Below are 14,116 nucleotides of genomic sequence, written 5' to 3'. Positions count from 1 at the left end.
ATATTTGTATGCCCACTCCACAAGGCAGTGACCATGATTAGATGATAAGGATAATGGATGTACGTTATGTCCTATAATAATGAGAGCGACCCGGCTCATTAGCTAGTTCCTATTAGAAATCTAATGAACCCAGAAAAAGGCAAACAGAACTAGCACAGGTACTATTACTCATGTCACCGCCGTTTCTCTTAAATTTACAACTATCATATAATCCTACATGTTGCATGAAACCAATAAAAGGGTGTAAGAAATGCAATGTATGTTTTGCAAAATTAGCTCTCATTTATTCATGTAAAATATAATTGCTAATAATATGTTTACGTGTTGGGTAAATGTCTCATTCCATGAAATAAAATTTCATCTTGATATGCTGCTCAGAAAAATCATAACCACAAATGTGACTATAACATATTACTTTTGATTATTATGTATGTGAGCGACACATTCATGACAGCATACTTTTAAAAGTTAGGAAAAATAATAGACAGATATTTAAGATAACAGTATGTTCTGATAACAGTATGTTGGCACTACAAAGTATTTTTCACATTTAAAAATACATATTGTAAATAAAGATTTATTTTATTGAAAACATTTGCTTGTGAATCAATACGTATGTTTTGTATCAAATTACATGAAAAGATCACATTTATCTACCTATACATATATCTACATATGTATCGGTAGCAGCGGGGATGATGTAACCCTAATGATATAACAATTTCTTTATTAATTTTCTTTCTAATGTTATAACAATTTTTTTCTGGATATCAGAGTTCAATATCACCTCCTTGGCCTTGACAATAATGACCAACCAACTCCACATAACGTTTCCAGAACTGATCTTTTCTCATAAATGGGCCACATGTCACTTGTTTACTTGTACAGTTATAGAAATATGGTGTATGTTCTGTTTTGTGTTGTTTTTAGTTTGTATAGACTTTTAGCCTGTATTTTTATTTTATTTTATTTTTTTATTTTAGCAGATGCACTGATCGGTTGGCACTTTTAATTTCGTTGTACATGTGACAATGACAATAAAGGTCTATCTATCTACATTTGGTAAATGTATGCAACAGTTTTACTCGGCATACAATTGCTTGTTTTTAAAAATCTGTGTAAGATTTAGCTCTGCCATGATCAGCTGGAAACATTTCACCTGCTATCTGTGTAATTTATCATGTGAGCCAAGATGAGCGTGGGGGAGGGGTAAGGCAGCAATGGGATGTTGTGTCTCAATGGTTTTATCTCATATAAATCAAACATTTTCAATATATGTGCGCTGCAGATCGCATATGCTTATCAAAAGACTTTAAAGTTACCGATGACAGAAGTGTTATTTGGGGATATTCTTTTAATATTGATGAATAAAGGAAAAATGGGCTTCATGCAAACAGGGATTTCCTCATCAGAATTTTCTCAACGCAAAAGCAGAAGCGCTAGAGCACCACTGGGAGTCTATCTGTCCATGTGACTCTACCTCTTACAGTCATGTATTAAATAAAATATTAAATTATATATTACAATTGAGTGATGATTTCACCACACAAGTATTTTAAATGGGTAAGACCACAACCGCTGAGCATATGTACACTTTCATTTCCCAACTCCCATGTTATGCCTCTGGCTCACTAATTTACAGTGATACAAGTGTGAAAACGATTATAAGATTCTTCTTCTGCAATATTACAGCCACTGTGACTTACTTTGTATTTAGAAAACATTCAGATAGATGGCAACCCCTCCTGCTGTGAGGCTGGCCGGCGTGCCGCCACTACCCAGAAACATTAGCACAGATGAGAAGACATGAAAGAAAAAGGGGGCAGTGTCACTGAACTCCTGCAGGGAAGGAAACCTCTACAGTTATCAGAGAGGAGGATTTCTGTCTATCATAAAATGCACCAGGCCAACCATCAGGTGGAATAAACTCAAAAATTCTGTCAGATATTTTAGTTCATCATCTGTTGTGCCATATTGTGAAACATCACCTATTTTCATTTTCAAATTTTAATTCTGACTCACATCTTTTGTTAGAGTTAATAATGTTCCTTGTTCCTACCCACAGAGCAAGGAAACTCGCTATTTGGGTGCACAAAGCGTAGCTAAATGCTGGACAATAAGACATTTAAAGAATGTATGAAATAAGACCTAATTTGCCGATATCAGCAGATTGTAGCCATTACTTTAATTGCGTCACAGATGTTGCATTCAGACTCACATTCAAAACAAAGATTGCATTGTTTTTTTTTCCTTGGTACCTAAAATTGCTACCTTGTTTTAGTTTCCACAGAAAAATCCACATCCCTTCACTGTCTCGCTTTTGCTCTGTCAACAGTGTTTAGTTTTCTGTCATACCCATAAAATTGCTTGTGAAGCAGTCTGTTCACTATTGTCGTTTGACAGAACAGTTTTTTAACCCTCCCCCTCAATGTCATCAAGAGTTTGTATGTGTACGGATTAATGCCTCTTTGGTCTTGTGTGTTCAGACTGTTTCATCCATCTCACTGTGTTGAGAGTAGTGCCCCTCCTCAATTTATTCTGCCCAACTGCAGTTTTTTAACGTGGCTGCCCAGTCCAGCCAGTTGATGATTCAAATCAACCTGACGAGTCCCTTTGTGTCTTAAACTTCGGAATCCAGGATTTGAACGCAATCAAGTTACAAAGGAGAAAAGGGATTTTACATGACTTTTCATTGTGGTCCAATTTGATTTATATCACCTTGGTTATCGCTACTATCCTGCTCTGTTGCGGTTAAAAAAAAAAAAAAGATCAAAACAGATTTAGCACGTTGAACGTGACCTTGTGGAAAGACATCTTGCCCAGCTTGTCCGAGACAGAACAAATGTGTGCTCATCAGTTACAGACATCTGTTCATATTTACCATCTGTCTCTCTTAGAGTGGCAGATTTTAGGGATATTTGGAATGAATCCTTCAGTTTTCGTTCCTCTTACTGCCTGCTCTCTTCTTGTCTAGCATTTATAATCCTCTCATTTTTGGGCTTTTTTTTTTTCCTGAGGGTAGACATCAGCCGTAACAGATTTTGAATAGTGCCTGAGTTGCACATTTTAAATTAATAAATAAAGGAATAAAGTTTGTTGTTCTGTTATAAGATGGCATGGTAGAGCACTGTTTAGCACATCCACCTCAAATATGCAGGGTTCGATTTCTGCCTTCCTGTGTGGACTGCATGTTCTCACTGTGCCGAGTGAACTCAAATCAACTTTATTAATAGAGCCCCTTAACTGTAGCTGTGCAACAGCAACAAAGTGCTGTATGTAAAGATCGGACTTTAACTACAATCAATCAACCAATCAACCAATCAATCAATCAATCAATCAATCAATCAATCAATCAACCAATCAACCAATCCCAGGTGGCATGCAGGAGGTTCAGAGTTTTATTCCCTCCCACTTTACAGTCTGCCATGTTGTGTGACTTTAGATTAGACACAAATCTAGCTTTAATAGTGGAAATGGTTTCGTGCCAAGCAAAATGGATGGAAAGTGCAAGGCAAAAGTTAAGAAACGGTAGCTGTTGTAATCGGGTTTTTGTTCACAGGCACACACAACAAGTACTGATATGCCCCGTCAAAAAAAATCTTGCCTAAAATGCTCCTAATTATTAAAAACTGGTTGGGTTATTTGAAGTGGTTTGTTATCCATGGCTTCTTGCGCTGTAATTGACTGATGGCTAGTCCAGTGTGAAATGTGCCTTTTGCTCAAAGTCAGCTGGGATCAGTTCCAGTTCATTTGTGGCCGTGCACAGGTTTATTTTACCCTCGCTGTTGCCGGGTACTGACCACTTGTTGAACTCTTGCTGCCTGGTTTGATTTTGTGTCTCTTATTGATGTCACATTTGTAAGCTTCTTTTCGTTTTTCTTCCAGTTGTTTGTCTGCAATGGCTTTGTCCCCTGCAAGCTTTAGCTCTTCCTCTTGACAGACAGCTATGGCTGAGACAGACAGTTAAGTCTGGCCTCAGGTGTCCCATCCCAGTTGTGTCTCTCAGCAGGAACAAAACTACACTGGGCTGTCAAACAGCATGAGCTTCAGAGTTTATTACCCATAACAAACATTCACAGTCTAATCCTGCTGCTATGTGACGGAATAAGCCTAATTAAGCAGAATGATTCCTGTACCAAATGCATGTAAGTATTATCGTTATTTACATTATTAAAAAACTACAGTGCCGCCGCGGTGGAACACTGATTAGTACGTTCGCCACACAGCACAGAGGTGCAGGGTTTAATTCTGGTTCCAGCCTTCGTGTGTGGGGTTTGCATGCACTGTATGAATGTGAACGATCAGTCATGGCTGGTACATTGCTAGCATGTCTTATTCATTATGGAGGTTTGTCTTGTTACCCTAATTCCATTTTTGTTTCTAACTGAATGTCAATAATCTAGCCAAGGAAACCAAGGACACTAGTGTGTGCCCTTGTGTGTGTTGCTGTGCCGCAATTGATCGGACAATACCCTTTAGTCACGCATTCTGTCTCAACAGCCTCTATTCTTGTCAAGTCACGGTGAGTTTTAAAATCATAATTCAAATACAATTCCAAGCATAAGATAGGGCCAAAGACGAAGGACTTTACATAATTGTAATATTGTAATATTGAATTCTCTGGTCGTATAGACAATTTTTACAAGGATGAAAGTATCTATTTTTTTTCTATAAAACTGCAAACTCCCCTATTACATATTAGAAATAAATACATGAAAACATGGCATTTTTATGCAGATGCTGGCTTTTCTAAAATTATAGGAGCGTACCATTTTATTGTCTTCCACTTACGCACTGTTCCTCTTAATCTTGATGCTGGAATTGAAATTGCATCAATGGGTGGAAGTATTTTGAAATAATGCCAAGAGCAAGACAATCAGAGTTGATGCAGGCGGAATTTCATGCCGAAACATGTCAGGTAATGCAACCTAAAATACCCTGTTTGTGATAAAAGAACCAAAAAGTGATTGAAAAAAGGAAACAGAATGAACTTAGTACAACTGATATTTGTTTCACTTTGGGTAATTTTCCTGAGGTAGTCTTTTCAATAGTTCACAATAACTGATGTTTCCAATCATCCCATTGATTACATCCATCCATCAATCCATTTTCCGAACCGCTTTGTCCCCACGTTGGTCGCAGGCGTGTTGGAGCCTATCCCAGCCGTCATCGGGCAGTAGGCGGGGGACACCCTGAACCGGTTGCAGGCCAATCGCAGGGTACACACAGACGAACAACCATCCACACTCACACTCATACCTAGGGACAATTTAGAGTCTTCAATCAGCCTACCAAGCATGTTTTGGGGATGTGGGAGGAAACCGGAGTGCCCGGAGAAAACCCACGCGGACACGAGGAGAACATACAAACTCCACACAGGGAGGGCCGGAGGTGGAATTGAACCCGCACACTCCTAACTGTGAGGCTGACGTGCCACCCAGTGCGCCACCGAGCCACCCCCATTGATCCAACACATTGGTACTGCTTAACTGTGTTTCTCTTCCATATCGATACGTAAATGTACTCAAAACATTAACAGAGCTGCCTATTTTGACATGAAATAGCAGCTATCATTATAGCATAAGTCACCCTCAAACTCCCATGAGCCTCAACTCGCAGACTCCCATGAGCCTCGGCAAAGTGTAAACAATCGCGTTTCTCAAACGAGTTCATATGAAATGATCTGAACTGGCTAAAGTTCAATCTAACACATTTGTACTGCTTACCTAATGTTTCCCTTCCATATTGATCCATAAATTTACTCGAAACATTAACGGAGCAGCCTATTTTGAAATGAAATTGCCTCACGGGTACTAAGCTATTCAGTGACGCCCCCTGACCACGGTTGCTATAATGCTGGGAAGCGATGCGACCTTGTAATTTACTAGTCATACTAAAACGTACTGAAACATTTTGGCAGAGCACTGTGTACAACCAGTATGGATCAACAAATTTATCAATTGACCCATATATAAGGCGCACCGGACTATGAGGCGGAGTCGGCTTTTGAGAAAATTTTAGGTTTTCAGGAGCGCCTTATAGTCTGAAAAATACGGTACATGTACTTTTCAGTTTCTCAGGAAACAATACTGAGTGCTATTTTTACAGCAAGACAAAAGCAACTGAAATTAGTGACTCAGGATGAATGACTATGTGCTGTTTAATCTTTTTGTTTTGGGCTTTTATCATATTGACATATTTTTCAAATATTGGATGTTAATTTTCAAGTTTTAATGTTTGATTTAATCCAAAACTATTGACAAATGGTGATGCGACAGTATGTGCTGTTCTAAGGTCAAGCTCTTGGTTGTTTTTGTTGCGAAATATCACAGCCTTCAATCAACTAGCACCATGGCATTTGAAAACAAGTTCAACTCTATTCTATTCGTGCATGATACTTGTTTTTCAGGTCATTAGTTACTTAGACATTACAAATTCTAAGGTGTGCAATTATGTTTTGCCGATGCACTTAAAGATTGGCAATTGATGGATAAGTGCAGATATAAAGAGACTGCTAACGAGTTTATGTTCACGTGGGGAGAAGTAAGGGTTTAACTGAATGGTCCCTGAGTGTCCTCCAGTAAATTTTCCCTGGATTTTATCATTCCACACAAAGACAGACATACACATGCAGCTGCTCATTGAAATAAATGATAGAGCTCATTTCCATTTGAATACTGTGTGGTAAGTTGGTGCAGATAGAGGCAGCGTCATTGATACTAAGCTATAATGTATGCACGTGCTTATGTATGTGTAAATTTATTTTTCTTAATTGTTTGTTGCCCATTGTATGATCAGTAGCACAGTAGCCAGGTGACAGTGTGTGTGTCTCCATTGTCAAGACAAGCCAGACTCTGGATTGTTGCCTGTGTTGGAGGTCAGCTGGTTGTTAAATTTTTCTATTAACATGTGAATAGCTCCCCTCAGCTGTTTCCCTCAGGAAGCAGAACCATATTAATGTGTGTCTTGCCTGTTGTCATTTGAAACACAAAGGGCCGTTAAAAATGACTTTTGTAAACACGTCTCCTCTGATGGCCATGTAATCAATGTTAAACCTGTAGTCTTTTTTTTTTTCTGTTATTTTTTTTTCTCCGGCTAAAAATGCTTCTGTGGTCTCAAGATTTTAATCTGGTACTTTATCATTTTACTACAGCTGGGAATGAATAAATACAAATTCAACCTACATTTGAAGGAGTTTTAAATATTTCAAATACAAGTAGTGTACCTTAATGGCAGTCATTGAAGTTCATCTTACTTTTCCTTGATTAAGCTTCTACAATGACGAACAGAATTCATGCCAAATGTGCACCATCAATCACATATGATGTTTTGGACGCCGGATACTCAAGGGAGATACGGACTGGGCCTGACAGTGAAGAGTGAAAATCCGCTTAAAAATAACATCCACTATAATAGCATTGTGTGCCCAGCACAACTACGGTTATGTAAATAGTATGCTCTATTTTACAGACATATGCTTCAATAGGTACGGCCATTGAAAGAGCAAATTGCACAAGGTCCATACTCATGTTTATCCCATTAGAGCAGGGTTGTCATACTCATTTTTTTCACGGCCCGCATTGTAATCATAGCTTCTTTCGGAGTGCCATTATGACTGTCAACCCAAATAAATGTATGAGCACCTCATATAATATACAGTAAAAGCTACAAAACAAACTGACATAACTCATTTTCAAAGCAGAGGAGTAAAAACTGGTCAACTATTTAAAAAAAAAGATATTAAATGTAAAGACAATTTGCAATTCTAGTAATGACGCACTAATTTGATGCACAATTTGTCTTCGCGGGCCACATAAAATGATGTGGCAGGCCGTATCTGGCCCCCATGCTTTGATTTTGACACGCGCATTAGCGCTTTTGCAGTGGAAGACATACTGAAAACTTGGAAGCTTTTCAAACAAACAAACAAACAAATTGGCTCGAAAGCCTCAGTGGTTCATGACGCTACATTTCACCATGGCTATTAAACTTGAAAAGCAATAGTGCAAACACATGACATGTAGCGACTGACACACAATAATCAGCCAGCCACTGAATGCACATAGGCCTTTTTAAACTATTGTGGCTAATCAGTGCAGGTGATGGCACTTCTGAAACCAATTACCAATCAGGCCACTATCCCTTGCATCGATTGGTCAGTTAAGTCAGAGACAAGGGCCACCAATCAGGGAGGAGCAGGTGGTTATTTCCTAACCCATTACACAACAAAACTAATGGCCACAAAATACTACTTAAGATAAAAAACAAAATAAATATTTGTTCAAAGAAAATCAGCCACATGTCAAATACACACAAAAAAACAACAACCCTAGATCATTCTAAAAACTATCCTAGTCCGTCTTTTGGGACTTCCCAGGCTCGAGATGTGCAGCCCTCACCAGAGAATCCACTCTGCTCAGGACTCACCTGAAAGATAACTTAAAAAAAAAAGGATGACTACAAAAGCAGCAATTTATTACAAGATTTGGCTGACAATGTAAATCAAGAGTTGATTTTATTTCTGTCAATGTTATCTCTCATAAATAGGGCAATTAAACCTGTTGTCAGGTGCAGTCCTACGACACCTAAAAATAGGTTGGATAGTAGTCGATTCCACACCGGAATGGACAATTAATATTGGAATTAAAGATGTATTTGCTAAATATAAATTGTCTTTTTTGAGCTGATACTTTTATTGAGTTGAGTTTTCTTAGGTATGTTTCTTGTCAAAAAATAAAAAAAGAAGAGAGATGGTGGATGCTGTTTTCGTGTCTTAAGCTAATTCCTGGATATGTGTTTCAGTGAGAGTTGTTGTGCCTCTGTGTGTCATTGTTGCTGTTGTGAAGCTGCAGCAGCCTTCTGTTTAAAGGAAATCATTATCCCTTAATTAGAGCATTACTGCAGTGATAAAGTTACACCTCCAGATAATGATGTATTGATGGGAAACACATACGACTCGTCTAATTGTTCCACTTTACATCCTTTCTGCATGTTCATGACCCGATTGCACTATTTTCTCTTGTTTTGAGGATTTATTTAAACATCTCTATTTCAACTTACCTGTGCTCTTTTCATTCTTTATGCCTCTCATTTGGCTCTGTTGTTTTGGATTGACTACGTTTTCATTCGTCCTGCATTCTTGTGTATTGTTTATTTATTTATCTATCATTTGTTCATGAATTTATTTATTAAATTCTTTCAGGGCTTCTTTCTCATCTCAAGTTTTTGTCTCATGAAACACCTCTTTCTCCAGGATTTGTCTATGTTCAGTTAAACGTTGACCTGCAAGATTGACTGATATTTTCAATTACACACTCAAAAACTGTCAGTGAGTTTCAAAGTCATCGTGTGGAATGAGCTGACTTGTTCATGTGAGGCATACGTCTAATCTTGTAAATAGGAAACCAAATCCAGCAATTTAAATACAGAAAGATATGTTTATTCTTACATCCTACAGAGTAAGCAGGGCATTCAGGAGTATTTTTCTGTTCCTTATGTTTGGTTGGTTGTTTATTTGTGCAGTTCCACCTCAATTCCTCAACTATCCAACCGACACTTACGCCTATGAATCCACTGACATTGAGCTGGAGTGTGCCGTGACAGGAAACCCACCACCGACCGTACGCTGGATGAAGAATGGCGAGGAGGTTATCCCCAGTGACTATTTCCAAATAGTGGTGAGCCCAAAGGAGCACAGAAAAAACGTGTGCCATTCGATTACATTTATTTTTAAAACATATACTACATACTATATGAAAACGGGATTATTGCGAGGGCCCTGTAGTTGTGATACTGTTATTAGTTCATTGGTTACCATTGAAAGTCCATAATTCACTACCATACAATAACACAAATGAATTATTCAATCACAAATGTTCTCATTGTCCGTTTTCAGTTTCAGAAGTTCAGTTTGTAACTTCTTGTCTGTTTGTTGTATTTTAGGATGGCAGTAACCTGCAGATTCTTGGTTTGGTCAAGTCAGATGAAGGATTTTATCAGTGCATTGCAGAGAATATCGCCGGCAGCTCACAGGCCATGGCACAACTGTTGCTCCGAGAACCAGGTAGGATTTTTAAACATACTAAAATACACAGGTGGGCATTCTGTCCTAGTGACAGAATGGTCCATTCGTCCGTCAGTGACAGACAGACGTCTGTGTTGCGGCCGAAGGGCGATGGACCAGAAAGTTCACAGAAAGGATGGATGGAAGTGTGTATTTGAACTCCTTTCTGCATTTCCTAAGCAACAAAAGATGACATAGCCACCAGAGGTGCTCGTGAATTTTTGGGCCTTCTCGTGTGAATGATTGCACAAGTATTTTATTTCTCCTTCTTGGGGGGGGGGGGGGGTGATCATGATTCACTGACACACGGAAGGCGGGCAAATGGATAGACAAATATATTGTGAATAAGGACGGATTGACGATGACGGGAAGTTGCGGCCGACGGACGAACCGGAAAATTTAGTAAATTGCCCATGTCTGCTATGATAGCTGTATTTTCATGAGCCTCAATCATCAGTCATTTCCATTTCCCCGTTACTTTCCTTATCAAACTGTCCGAAACACCTTATTGCATGTTTCTACCCCACTGTGCCTCAATCAGTTAACAAAGAAACCCTTTATAAAAGAGACCCTTTATCACACAGACATAATTACAAAAAGATTAATGCACTCTAGAGGTAAACCATTGAGCTCTCATTTTTATGTAAGTATGCACTCAATGGCCACCTGCTGTTAAAAGATATCCATCTACCACCGTGTAATCGTTGTACTTGGTAAAAAGCAAAATAGTTCAGGGCTTTGCTTTTTTTACTGTATCTGAGAGGGTCCCATATTTTTCTACAATAAAGTCTGCACTGAAAAATGCAGGGAAAAAAAATAAAGACGAAACTCACTTTAGTTAACATTGGTTTATTTTGTAGATTTTATTCAGATTCAATTATTCTCTTAAAATGTATATATGTATGATTTTGTATTGTGAAGATTTCATCATATACAAATCACATACATACAAACACATATCTTATCGTCTTACATTAGGCTCTTTCTTTCTTTCTTTCTTTCTTTCTTTCTTTCTTTCTTTCTTTCTTTCTTTCTTTCTTTCTTTCTTTCTTTCTTTCTTTCTTTCTTTCTTTCTTTCTTTCTTTCTTTCCTAACTGTTCAGTTAGTAGCTATTCCCTTGAGCCAGCAGCACAGATGGCAACATATAAGCGCGTTCACGCACGCACGCACGCGCACACACGCATACATGCACACAAGCAAAGACGCACTCACACACACACGCACATAAATACGCACACACACATACACACGCATACACTCATACACACACAAGGAAACATTAGAAGGGTCAGATGGTTGTTGTTATCGCTTGGTTCTTATCGCCACGGGAAACGAGCATCCCAGCAGTGCCCAATCAGCGGTCCCATGAGAAATCAGTTTCTGTGTGTTTCTGTGAATGTCAGCACAACACCTTGTTACCCTTGACAACTGCAGGCCACTTGATCCTTTGAGTGACTCTTGAGACAGACAGACACACAGACCTGCATGTCCATGCAAACACAGACAGCTATGACTTAACCTCCTCAGATATTCTATTTCCTGCATAGTCTTTATTGATACCATTCATTCATTTTCTAAACTGCTTATTCAGGGAAGCACAGACAACCATTCACACTTACATTCCTAAACAAAAATTTATAAAATATCCTAAAAAGACAGCTCGGTGGCGCACTGGGTAGCACTTCCGCCTCACAGTTAGGAGGGTGCGGGTTCGATTCCACCTCCGGCCATCCCTGTGTGGAGTTTGCATGTTCTCCCTGTGTCCGCGTGGGTTTTCTGCGGGCACTCTGGTTTCCTCCCACATCCCAAAAACATGCTTGGTGGGCCGATTGAAGACTCTAAATTGTCCCTAGGTATGAGTGCGAGTGCAGATGGTTGTTCCTCTTTTTGTGCCCTGCAATCGCCTACTGCCCGATGACGGCTGGGATAGGCTCCAGCACACCCGCGACCCCCGTGGGGACAAAGCGGTTCGGAAAATGGATGGATGGATCCTAAAAAGAAGTATTCAGCCAGAAAAGTTTTTGGGAAAATGTAGTGAGCAAAGCTACAAGGTATGATAATTTAAATGCAGCTTCACTGCACCGAAGACACCAGAGACGTGTGCTCAAGGGAGGCAGGGGATACAGAGACTCATCTATACCCTGAAAAATGCAGGGAAAAAAAGCCTGTAATGATAATAAAATGTTCAGTCAGTAATAGTTTTCTGGTTAGTCTTTTATATTTTCTAATTGAGACTAATGAGATCCATGATTTCAGCATCTTAAATTCAGTTTTTTTTCATTTTTAGGTTTACATTGGCGAGTGCCTGTTTCCGTCCCCCCCCCATAACCAGAATAATGTGTTTAATGTTTGTGTGTACATATTTGTTTCTTCTGCACATGAATGCAGATAAGAAAATTTGGTTGAGACAGACAGTACAGTGCCTCACTGAAAAGTGTGTGCATGTTCACATTAGTGCTGATCTATTATGCAGAGTAACTAAACTGTATGGTGTTAAATTATGACAGAAGTGGCACAATAGTGCTGTCACAGACATATTTCAGCATGTGCAGACTGCCGGAAAAAACACATAGAGCTTTGAGAGCAATGCACTGCGGTGAGACACGTTTCTTGAATGGTAATTAAAAATTAAATCTCCATAATATGTTCATTTTTTCTGCATTTAGACTCATAACAATGTACGTATGCTAATTGTTGTAAGACCAGACTATGATTTATTTCACCTTTAATGTGACATTCTAATGGTAAAAATGTACTATTTCCATGTTAAACTGATTTACAGTCGCTCTTGATATACAGATAAATATATTCTGAGACCAAAGCTGAAATCCATCATTGCACTGCGTGATTGAGTTGCAGGTGACATTTATGTGTCTGTGTCAGTTTCATTTTGCTTTATTTATTCCCACGCGACTATTTTTCATCTTTTTGTTCTTCTATATTATGTAATGCTGACTCAACTATGCGAAGTACATTCAGAGACACCTTGTAAAAGAATTCTTACTGTGGTTTTCAATCATTGAATAAAAATAAATTCTTGCGTCTTCACAAAATATAAGATTTACAGCAAAATGAGCAAATGTAGCATTTTGTGAAATAAACGTGCATAGTGAGGCCTCATAATAATGTGGTCTTGACCAAAAACATTGAATCACTACACTACAATATATAACTTTAAAAAAGTAAAAATAGCAGATGTCTGGTGTAGAGTCCCATTAGCTGAGTTTTGAGTGAATCTACGCATGAATTACGTCCATACAAGTGATACGTTGACTCATCCTTTATTTCATCCAAATTCCAACAGAAAATTACTCCACACAAAAATATATTAACTGCACGGTGCTTGGACGATAGAAAATTTGTGTGTCCACAAGACACAGCTGCAAGAAAAGAGTGTGGTCTATAGGGTGCTTAATTATTAAGACTGCCCTCTACTGGTGCACTACACAATTCACACACCCACTGAATAGTCCCGAAAGAAAAAATCCGCCACTAAGCCTATATAGCTGATCTAATCAGTCTTGATAGAAATGTAAGACTCTGGCCAGTCTGAACTCAATACATACTTTTAGGAATTGAGTCTGAGACAAGACCATATGTGTACTGGTCTGAAGAATAACTACAACAGTGGTCAAATGAACTACCCTGGCTTTCTCCCACAGTACATGCATGTTAGGGTCCTTAAATATTAGTATTAAGTTTGCTTTTACATGTTAGGCGCATACTTTTTTTTTTTTTTTCCCGATGCTCAACAACATCACATTTGACATCTAAATGCGCGCAAACTAATTCTGGATGTTATCGTGCGCTGGCGCATCTATGCTCGCCCAGAACTACAACAAAACCTTGACACTTTGATTGCAATGACATTGCTGTTGTTAAAGATCTAGAGAGAATCCTGGATCCACTCAAAACTGCTGCTCTATGCAAACAAAAATGTCCCACTTTATCACTTATTGTGCCATTGAAGAGTATGATTCTGGATGCCATATATGGCTTGATATATTGCCTTGAGGTAAGGTCGCTATTGCGGTTATTATTTGCATTAATGAT

General features: G+C 38.7%; 1 protein-coding gene across 1 annotated transcript in view; it reads left to right on the top strand.

Moving 5' to 3' along the window:
• The window catches only part of dcc (DCC netrin 1 receptor), a 212,975-nt gene that overhangs the window by 77,225 nt on the left and 121,634 nt on the right, over window positions 1–14,116 (top strand). The window contains exons 6-7 of the mRNA XM_085926817.1: window positions 9,523–9,677; window positions 9,943–10,063. Coding sequence (XP_085782943.1) covers window positions 9,523–9,677; window positions 9,943–10,063 — 276 coding nt within the window. The remainder of the gene's footprint in view (window positions 1–9,522; window positions 9,678–9,942; window positions 10,064–14,116) is intronic.

The sequence above is a fragment of the Syngnathus leptorhynchus genome, chromosome 12, assembly GCF_054491065.1.
Source record: "Syngnathus leptorhynchus isolate UIUO chromosome 12, UIUO_Slep, whole genome shotgun sequence".
Lineage (NCBI taxonomy): Eukaryota > Metazoa > Chordata > Actinopteri > Syngnathiformes > Syngnathidae > Syngnathus > Syngnathus leptorhynchus.
Note: the sequence above shows the minus strand (reverse complement) of the source record. Positions and strands in the feature narration are given on the sequence as shown.